Raw genomic sequence first — 10593 nt, forward strand, 5'->3', positions numbered from 1 at the left:
AATATTGGCCCTCTGGCTTGGGTGGGCTCTGGCTGGGAGAGAATGTCTCTCAATATTCCTTGCCCTAGCCTGTTGGAATGAAATCTGTTCCTTCTGCAGTGAGGCCCGATGTCTGTTAGGTCACCCAGATCTCCCTATGGTGTCACATGTTTCACCTTCTCTGACTCCCTCTGCAGGAGCGAAAGTGCAGAGAGCCCTGACGCAGCCCCATCAGGAGCCCCACCTTCAGAGCAACCAGCCGTCATCCCAACTCAGGGTGACCTCCTTGGTGACCTCCTGAACCTTGACCTGGGCCCCCCAGTGAGCGGACCTCCTGTTGCTACATCCTCTGTGCAGATGGGGGCTGTGGATCTTCTTGGAGGTGGCTTGGACAGCTTGGTAGGTCATGGGTCTGTATGCTTGATTTCTAATGGCCAGTGCGTTGGTTGTGAATCAAGGTATGTCCCTCGCTGACAGCTGTGCTCATCTGTTGTCTGGCTGTGTCAATAACCTAAACCACTATGGAGCATCCTGCTAATGATACACAAGGCTTCCATCTTCACCTTACTGGTGAATCCAGGTCCATGTAGTGCACAGCTTCCAGTCCAGCTCTATGTGCTCTAGCCTAGGTTCTTGCCATCCTGAGGCTGGGATTTGGACTTCGAGCATACACCATGTAATGGGAAGCAGTGGACACAGCATGGTCTGGCTTCTAAACTGCCACACTTTCCCAGCAAAGCTGGAAATCCCTGACCTGGGCAGTCAGTGTGTTGGCAGGGCACCCAGCACAAGAGGACTGGGAGTTGTTGGAGAGCCAGGCTGATGTCAAAATGGAACGCCGGCTTGGCATGAAAAGCGGCTGGATTCCAAAGCTTCCTCTGAGCTCTAGGCCTGTTACTGGTCTGGCGTAAGGGCTGCTCACCTTTTTGTTCTGTCCCTAGCAAGCAGGTGCCATGGTGGTCCCTTCCTGATGTGGGAGGAAGGCTCCCAGAAGGTCTGTAGTAGCCTATTTGTGAGCTGAAAAATCAGTAGCCAGAGAAATAACTAGTGTTCTGCTAGGGGCCCTTTAAAGGGGTGTAGATCTGGCCCAAGTAACAAGTCAGAACTGTTTGCTCAGTTTCCTGGGTTGGTGTCAGCAAAGTAGGGTATCCGTGTGAACAAACCAGAGGAGGGCTCTGCTCATACGTGCTCTAAGCTGGCAGAAACATGTGGTGTCATCAAAGATGCAGGTTCCAAAGCTAAAAAGCACCAGCCAACATGGCACCTCCCTGGCTCTGTTTGTGTTCTAGGATAGGGTCTCTCTGGGGACCTGTTGACTCCAGTGTTTTAGTTGCCCCCTGAATACTTATGCCAGTCTGATGTACTGAGTGGCAATGAAGTTGGACTAATTTCTGTTCCCTCCCTCCCCTTCTCTTGTCTCCCTGTTTGTCTCTCTTCTCTCCTGGCTTGTGTCTCTGTGCATGTGGCTGGCTCTTCTCTTCACCTTGCCTGCTTCTTCTTGGAGATGGGGGACGAGTCTGAAGGGGTATGGATCAGCCCTTTTTTTACTAGCGCTCTGGAATATACCTAGCCAACCTCCCGTGTGCTCCCCTCACCGATCCCTGCTCCCTGTCACTGTAATATAGAAGGAACAGTTGGAGTTTGTGAGCTACTATATGCCTGGAGTGGGGTATGAAGAAAGGCCATCAGTTAGCTTGGTTCAAGGCCATCAGACCCATGTTTCATATAGTGCTGTCCCACTCAAATTGTAGCCAACTACCTTAGACCCTTCGGGGCTCCCACTGGGAACCTGCTCCAATACCCCACCTCCAAGGCAGCAGAGAAGAGAGAAACTTTGTTCTATAAGAGTATCTATGAGTTCCCCATCTCTTCTAAACTATCGGTCTCTCTGGCTGTCTCTGTCTGTGTCTCTGCTCTTGGTTGGTGTGTGTGTGATGCTTAGCTTGTTAGATGTTGGCAAAAAGCAGATCTGAAGCAGACAGTGAAATAACAAATGTGTCCCAGTGACTCGAAGCCACAGGGCCTGCTAAGCAGTCTTGGAACAGTTCCTGACCCCACCCTTCGTCCAGTGCTTTTTAAAGAACCATTGGTAAAATGGGTCATGGCTGTGTGTGTTGGAGATTCTCTTCCCCTCCCCGCCCCCGCATCTGACCCGCTCTTTATTCGCCTGCCACTGCTCTCAGTGATGTTCCTGTTTCTTGTCTCTTTGCAGCTGAGAAGCGATGTAGGAGGCAGTCCTGCAGTGAGTGTGCATCTTCCATGTTTACCAGTCTGTCACATTTTGCACCTTCCTTTTTGTTCTCTCGTTTCTTTCATGGTGCCCAGAGTAACTGGCTTCCTTGTTTCATACAGATGGGTGGCACCGGCTTTACAGCTCCCAGCGCAGTGATGCCTGCAAACCTCGGGCCACCCCCCAGTGGTGGCTTGGGAGACCTCTTTGATCTGGCTGGTGGAGTGGGCACACTGTCAGGATCCCACGTAGCACCCAAAACAGTGAGTGGCACTGCCTGTACTGACCTCCCACCCAAGGCTTTGGCTCTAGCTATCTGGGCTCTAACATTGCCAGGTTGTATGGACTGCTGCTATTAAAAATCAACATAGGGTGGGGATCCACAGGAAAGTCTTAAGCTGCCCCAAGCTGGTAGAACTTGGGGATGCCCCAGGAAGGGGGTGAAGTGTAAATCCTCAGGTGAAATTGTGGAGGGTTGTGTCCGGCAAGCTGTAGCCACACATGGAGGATGTTCAAGGGTGACATATACATTAATGTGTCTTAGATACCATCTCTCTGTCCAGGTGGGTAAGTCTATCAACAGGGTGCCTCCCCGTCCTAGAACAGCTGGTGGTGGGGACAGTCTGGAGACCCCCTCCTTTGAGGAGCGGCTGCCATTTGTTAGGCCTCAGAGTGAAGGAGAGAATGAGGGTTTATCCCAGAGGATTTTGTGTCCCTAGAAACCGGAGCCTATCTGTGCATAGAGGCAGCACTAGTGAGCTTGCCAGTGTATTGCAGGTATTCACACCCTGGCCCACATTAACGACTCCTTCCAAGAGCCAGCCAGTGTACTGGGAAGATGTGACACAAAGGGCCTGGGTCCCCATGGGCTAGAAAGTGCCTGTTCCTTCGCAGGCAGGTTACATGCATGTCTGGTATGTTCCCTGCCTTTGAGCTGGAGGAGAGCCAGGGAATCTTGATTTTAAATCCTTAACTTCCTACCTGTAGCAGTAAAATGTTAAACTTGCAGATGGACTGTCTGACTGTGCTGTCCTGACAGGTCAGGAGCTCCTGCTGTTGAGACCTGGACTCCTAAGTCCTGTTTGGGTCCTCTGTGATAGGCAGTTCACCTTGTGTTTTAGATCAGGTCAAAATAATTTTCTTCTGTCTTCACATAATGTAGGTCTGGCTCCCAGCCATGAAGGCCAAGGGCCTGGAGATTTCTGGCACGTTCAGCCGCCAGGTGGGCGCCATCTCCATGGATCTCTTACTAACTAACAAGGCCTTGCAGGTCATGTCTGACTTTGCCATCCAGTTCAACCGTAACAGGTAAAATACCTGCTGGGCTGCTAGTGCAGCACACTATGCATCTGGTGATCCCAGGAGTCTGCTCAGTCTGGGGAGGGATACCCTCTTTGGCAGTGTGGGATATGGTTGGAAGCAAGGGGTGAGCTGTCTGCAGAGCTCCTGTTGGCCCATTGATATGGGAGCACAGTTGATTGAACTTGGCAGTGACAAAACCTATAAGCCCCTGGCCTGGCAGGTGGGTCTGTTGCTAGTTCTGGAAGATCAGTGTTGCTGTACCAATCATATGCTCATGAGATCTAAGCTCAGAAAAGACTTTAGGATGGGAACAGCTTTGGCAAGAGAAGTGCTGGTGTGTGCCCTGGGTGGAAGGGGCTGTGTGCACTGCACACGGCATATCTCCTGCTGGCCAGTACCCATGACTCCTGTCGGGGTAGCAGGCAATGGTGGATGTGTAGGGAACGGGCAAAGGGCAGTGATGGTGCTAAAATGACTGTGGGCCTGTCTTACAAACACACAATTTGCGGAGAACGGGGGTGTAAATCTACCCTGCGCTAACCTGCTGTACAGTAAGTGTCCATGTGGAGCCTGCTGCCGTGCACTAAGAGCTCCATTGTATACTCCCATTTCAAAGCGGAGTCGGTCTGTAGTGAGCTCTGATCTACTCAGCTTTGAAGTGGGAGCAGATCAAAGCGAAAAGTGGGACTTTTAGTGTGCTGCAGTAGGGTCCATGTGGACACTTAGAGCACGGTAGGCTAGTGCAAAGTAGATCTATGCCCCAGCTTGTTGCGAATGAAGTGTTTCTATAGTCAGGCTCTAAAGGAAAAGTAGTGACCACGTGTCCACCAACTGCTGGGAAGCAGAGCCTGCATTTTTCCTTTAGTTATTCTAGGGCCATCACTGCTCCTCTTGCATTACAGCCTGGGGGAGTCCAACCATCTAGGGAAACTAAACCTCAGAGTCATCTTGGTGCGCAGCAGAGGTTCAGGCTGGACAAGCACTAGAAGGAAGTGTCTGTGGAGCTAGAGGGCAGGGGTGACCACGTAAAGTCTGGGTAGATAGCAATCCTGTAGTCCCATCAAGGTAGAAACAGCCTCACGTGATGATCCTTCTCTCCCTGAGTGCCCATGGTGATGAGTAAACCTGAGCCTCTAAGAAGTTGACTGAAGAGGCTGGCCCTCACTTAAGAACTGAGATTGAACAAGATCCCCCCTGTTGCCGGTAACGGGTCCTCCTCGTTAGCCGTGTGTCTTCTGCTAAGCTGAATAACACTCCCTGTGTGTCCAAAGGAGCAAAAGGCGCTCCAGCCCCGGCTCACGGGGTGGCTGAGGGCTCTGGAGTTGTCCCTACTAGTTTGAGATTGCCTAGAAATAAAGATGCAAGGTCTCAGGGTTTGGATACTTGCCAATGCCCCATACCCACCATGGTTGAGATGTAACGGGTTTGAATCAACAACCTGTGATGGTCAGACATGCCATGCTCTGCTTTGACTGTGGATGATCTGGTGTGTGGTGGTTGAACGTGCTGCTCCATAGTTTGGGAGGAGGATTTGAATGGAGTGTGTGTGAGCGGTAATGATGCTGTGTGAGTGCCCAGCATAGGCAGAGAGAGGAAGGAAGGAGTTGCAGAGTGTGAGCACACAGGCTATCGGTGTGGTTTAGTGTCCCTGAGCACATCACAGGCTGGAATTGCGCAGGCCAATCTGCCATGCTGCCAGATCAGCAAGGTGGAAATACTTACAAGCTGGTGTGTGCGCCATCCAGGGAAGGAGATTTGACATGTGCTGTCATTAGCATCCTCCCACCACCTGGCAGGAAACTTACAACAAGCAACAGAAATCCTAGGTGCCGCCTTTCTCTTTCCACTAACTCACCTACTCTTTGGGGTGTCCCCACAGCTTCGGCCTGGCGCCAGCTGCTCCTCTTCAGATCCATGCCCCTCTTGCTCCCAACCAGACTGTGGAGATCTCCCTCCCTCTGAACACAGTTGGCTCTGTCATGAAGATGGATCCTCTTAACAACCTCCAGGTGAGGCTGTGTGGGGGAGGCACTGAAAGCAGCAGGGATGTGCTGGTGGCCTTTGCTCCCAAGTGCACACGAGCCTCGTTAGTGGACCAGTCTAAATGGCACAGTAGGGCTGGGATGGGCAAGGAGAGCCACAGCGGAGAATCTGAAACTCGTACCAGCATTTTAAACCAGAAGTTTAGTTGCAGGGGCAGGAAGGGAAGCTGAGATGAAATGGGTAATGCCAGAATATTGAGATGGGACGTGGAGAGATGCAGTATTTCCCTGCTGCTTTCTCTCTTTCTCCAGGAAAAGGGAAACCTTGTTCTGGTCCAGTGTCGAGCTCTGACACAGACTGGTTTCTCTGCTTACAGAACAGGGAGCCCTTCTCAGCATATGGCTAGGCCAAGAGATGCAACTGAATACACCCTCCCAGCTTCACAAAGTGCTAGCAGTCAGTACCCAGGCTTGGCCTGATCTTTCTGCTCCAGCTACTGAGTAGGAATGGGGTCTAAGAGCAGGATAATTACAGTGGAGTGTAAGATTGTAGGTTTGGGACTGGCTGCTGTTCTCCAGTTTTATTACAGTTCTGCTCTTCAGTTAAATAATGCTGGCAGTGCTCTGCCACTGTGAGCACCATGTGACCAGTTTAACTCTTTGCCTAAGAGATTAAAGGCTGGGATTAGAACTCAGGAGTTCTTGGTTCCCAGCTCTGTGCTGATTCCACTAGACCCTGTGCCTTGCATCAAATACATCCGTGTATGTCATGTCGGGTTTCACCTGTGAACTGCCTTCCTGGGCTAGATCAGGAAGAGAAGCTAACCCCCTCTCTCCCCTTGGTACCAGGTTGCAGTGAAGAACAACATTGATGTGTTCTACTTCAGCACCTTGTACCCACTGCATATCCTCTTTGTGGAAGATGGGAAGATGGGTGAGTTGATGGGATTCTCTATCCTGGACTTGTGGGAGAAGGTAACGAGACAGGGTGTGGGTGAGTGAGTAAATGGAAGAGGGGAGATAGTGTGAGAACGCCTGTAGGCAGTACAGAAATGTTGCCTGCATAGATGCAATTCCACTGCTGATCCTTAGCTGATGCTGTATCCTGTTCAGATGGAATCCTTACAGTGTGGTATTTCTAGCCCTGTAGTTCATGACTCTTGGGACTCATTTTAAGAGAAATGAGGAGAATGAATCTGGGAATGTCACACCGCAGGGCTGAGCTCTGATGAACAGGGCAGGAGGCGTCCGAGCCGAGTTAACCGCTGCCTCAGTAAGCCTGGAGTTAGGGCTGAATTGCCCATTATCAAGCCATTGGTCCTCACTGCTTTTCTCTTCCACCACTTTCCACAGCAGGGCTTGGGAAAGGACTGGAGACAGTTACTGAGCATAACTAGAGCCACGCCCCACCTTCATCTGATTCTGACCCTTCTAGGAGTCCTCTAGAATGCGACGTGTGTGTGGAAAAATATACATGTGTGCGCACGCACACCCGTCTACACAAGATACTACAGCCATGCTGAAAAATTAAGCAAGGATGTAGCAGAACAGTGCTAGATTCAGCCGTGCTCCAGTACAGTTCTGCCCTCATTGTTCAAAGCCAGGATTGTACAGTCATGTTTTTCTTGTATCATTACTATTTTCTTCTTCTTCTAATGAAATACTTTAAACAGGGCTGGTGTATGCTTTGGCAATTAATTAAACTAATCTGAATTAAAGCCACTTCATTCTGAATGAGTGTCCACACAGGGGTTTAACGCAGCTAATTCACTTTCAGTTCACACCTTTAGTTAATCTGGATTCATTTTCCAAGTGTCCCCATGTAGACAAGTCCTAAGGGAATAAAGTATTGATGCTGACCTCCTTCCATAGATTGCTGGAGGCTACTCCCTGTGGGTGTCTGTGGAAAGGAGGGGAGTCCTTCTTCCTTAAGGGGCTTGGGCAGAGTTGTTTGTCTGGAGCTGATGTGCAAGTGAGGTGGCTGATCCCACAGATTTCACGCTGTGTACCTACTTGTCTCCCTTTCCAGAGCGGCAGATGTTCCTGGCCACCTGGAAGGACATTCCAAATGAGAATGAAGCCCAGTTCCAGATCAAAGATTGTCCTCTCAGTGCAGGTGAGTTCCAGTACTTCAGCTCCTTCCAAATGGGGCCCAAACTCAGCTTAGTGTTGAGTTGGTTTGGGCTGTACCTAGTGTCTGCAGGCTGTAAAAACCTATTGGTTGGAATAATCCACATCTGTAGCGCCAAAAGCAATACTTTTTCAAAGCCAGCGTCAATTGCTCCCCACCCTCTGGCTCTGATTTCCTGTGGAGTGACAGCAGGTATTGCCAAGCAGAGATGACTTGACTAGTTTGAGTCAGTGGGGTAGATCACTGCTTTGTAATGCACCCATGGAGCCCCGTCAAACCAGGGTGCTCGCTGAATGCTCCAGTGCTGCCCTTTCCTGCGGAGAGGTTGTGGGCAAACAGGTCCTTCCCTGCTGCCCGGTGAGGTTCTCTTTCTGCAGCAACCCGTTAGCGCCTGAATTACCTGCCCCTTGCCAAAGCAGAGACCATTAATTGTGCCCTAGTGCTGTCTGACAGTTCTAGATCAGATAAACTCCTGCTGTGTAATCAGAGAGCAAATCTCATTTCATTTCTTCCCACACCTCCGTATCCTCTTGTTTCCAAGCAGCTGTGGCTGCCTTGACTGGATGGGATTGTTAGTCCTTGTTTTCTGTCTGGGGTCAGATGTCCGTTTTGACACAGCAGGAATCAAGGGGGTGAAAAACCAATGCAGACCAAATCCATTGTCCCTGCTGCTTGTTCCAGTGCAGCACAATGTACTGACCTTTATGGAATGAAAGGTAGAGGAGACTGGGTGGCTGAGAGACTTGGTAACAAGATACAGAGCATGTCATGCTGAGCTGTTTATTGCAATCCAGCTTGGGACAGAAGTGAGCAAATGCTACTGCTGCTCAGTAATGACTGAAATGAGCTGCCCTTGTGTTCGCCTAGAGACTCCTGCCTCCGTCACAAAAGCCACGAACTCCAGGCGGTGTTTAAATCGAGCCCTTCTCAGGGTGCCAGGAAATAGTGAATTGACCCTGTCTGTGGGAGGCCCAGCTAAGCTCGGCCCCGCTCCTCCCTGTAAGAGTCACTATATGGCATAAGGATGCTGGCTTCAAGCCTTGCTCATCCTTAGCAGGAGTCTGTTAAGGAACTGCTGGTGAAGTCTCAGCTTCTTCCACCATAAGTCTGCAGTGAATGATGCAGAGAATATGCTGTACGCTGTAGTGCTGTGGATTTGCTTGGACAGTATATTTGCCTAGGAGTCACTCCTGGGAGGAAGGTTGGCTTACGAGTCAGGGGAGCAGAGCAGCTGTTTTTGCAGCTTAGTGCCATGTGCTAAGAGAAACAGACCCCTGAATTTGGGTTTTGGCAGGTAAGCAAAGGAACTGCTTGTCACATATTTGGCTTCAAATTCAAAGACTTCACGCAGATTCTTACTGATCTGGGATCTCAATCCTCTTTTAAGCAAGGTGTGTATGTTCCAGGCCTTCTAACCAGAAACAGCTGGTTCCTGCAGCACACTGCATGGTGACATCCAGCTGACAGTATTTCCAGTGCTCCTAGCCATAGCAACTCACCTGCGTCTGTCTATCCACCCAGATGCTGTTAGCAGCAAGCTTCAAGGCAGCAACATCTTCACCGTAGCCAAGAGGAACGTAGAGGGCCAAGACATGCTGTACCAGTCTCTCAAACTGACCAATGGGATCTGGGTCCTGGCAGAGCTACGAATCCAACCCGGCAGTCCTAGTTTCACGGTAAGACCAGCTCCTCCCTCCTGTTCCAAAATAGGCTAGTACATAGGGTTGCCAATGTATTTCAAAAATAAGGGCCTATTCTCTTAGCGCTCCCGCCCCGCCCCACCCCACACTAAGCAGGACTCACCTCCATTGGCCAGGGTTATTTCATGCTGCTTTTTGCATCACTCAGCAATTCCCCATCTTGTTGGACAGAGGTGAAGAAATAAGGGACATCCCTTGTGATTAGGGACTTTTGGCAGCCCTACTAGTACCCCTCAAGACACCAGGCTTATTCCCCGCCTCCTCTGCTTAGAAAGTTGGCCCTGATTCAGATTTCCCTTTCAATAAACATTCCTCTGTGGTGTTGGCAACCCCCAACACAGCAGCCTTGTGTTAGTGTGTGAGAACGGGTGATGTCATTGGCCAGTCTGTCTTGTTAAGCTGGGTGATCTGCAGTGGCACTTCCTGATAAGCAAGGGGTTAACCTGAGCTCAACTTCCCCTGGCCCTTGTACAGGTGCTCATTGGAACGGGCTGGGCGGGGGCAGAACCCTTCACTGACTGTACCAGCTGAGTTGTTGGACAGGTTATAGTGACACAGGATAAACACTGGGGAAGTGTATTAGATTAAGACAGCTCAAATCATTTGTACTGTTAGTAACTAACACAAGTAAGGAAAATGCTTACTTTCATAGTGTTCCTTTAAATTCAGACTAAGATTCCTTTAAAAAAAAAATCCCTAGAGCATGTATCCTGGACCATAGAGAGAGCCAGACAACAGCAGCTGCAAAGAATTAACCCAAACACAGATGATTGCAATTAGCCCTGCACTCCCCTTGTCTGAGACATGAGTGCTCAGTCATCAGAATGTGGTGAGCTGTTTCAGCCAGCCCCAGCTGAAACTGGCTGGAGAGGTTCCCCTGGCAGTTTTTTTGTTCTGTTGCATTCTGATGAGCTCTCCGTTTGCATCTGGGCTCACATTTCTCTGTATGTTTTGTTGCTGCATGCCCACCGCTGGCCTGCCCCTGATGTTGCAGGATTTGGAGGTTAGCAGACTATATTTTCCCCCCCTTTTTTTCGCTGTATACAACTGCTCTCATCATTTCACCCCTGATATTTCCTCCTCCTGTCCGCCTCATTTCATTTCTTTCCCTCGTGCTGTTGCTGCCTCCAGCACACCCTGAGTAGCATGGGGCCGCTGATGCATGGTAGATCCAACCACAGAAGGTTTTGGAAGGGGGCTGGGGGAAGTGAGAACCACATAAAATGACACACACACACACTCTTCTGGAAAATGCTAGCAGAGCATGGC

At 50.2% G+C, this 10593-nt stretch overlaps 1 protein-coding gene and 1 non-coding gene across 5 annotated transcripts in view; both read left to right on the plus strand.

The window, feature by feature from the left end:
• AP1B1 (adaptor related protein complex 1 subunit beta 1) overlaps positions 1 to 10593 on the plus strand; it is a 70950-nt gene that overhangs the window by 53841 nt on the left and 6516 nt on the right. For 2 of the 4 annotated variants that reach the window (XM_054006039.1, XM_054006040.1), the window contains 9 exons: positions 177 to 378; positions 1484 to 1504; positions 2192 to 2221; positions 2332 to 2472; positions 3372 to 3517; positions 5391 to 5520; positions 6343 to 6427; positions 7523 to 7609; positions 9146 to 9300. In XM_054006039.1, coding sequence (XP_053862014.1) covers positions 177 to 378; positions 1484 to 1504; positions 2192 to 2221; positions 2332 to 2472; positions 3372 to 3517; positions 5391 to 5520; positions 6343 to 6427; positions 7523 to 7609; positions 9146 to 9300 — 997 coding nt within the window. The remainder of the gene's footprint in view (positions 1 to 176; positions 379 to 1483; positions 1505 to 2191; positions 2222 to 2331; positions 2473 to 3371; positions 3518 to 5390; positions 5521 to 6342; positions 6428 to 7522; positions 7610 to 9145; positions 9301 to 10593) is intronic. The other 2 variants (XM_054006041.1, XM_054006042.1) reach the window with 2 other exon arrangements.
• Positions 4576 to 4675, plus strand: LOC128825017 (small nucleolar RNA SNORD125). Its single transcript, XR_008442570.1, has one exon. It is a non-coding gene; the product is annotated as a small nucleolar RNA SNORD125 (small nucleolar RNA).

Source organism: Malaclemys terrapin, chromosome 16 (assembly GCF_027887155.1).
Source record: "Malaclemys terrapin pileata isolate rMalTer1 chromosome 16, rMalTer1.hap1, whole genome shotgun sequence".
In the NCBI taxonomy this organism is placed as follows: Eukaryota; Metazoa; Chordata; order Testudines; family Emydidae; genus Malaclemys; species Malaclemys terrapin.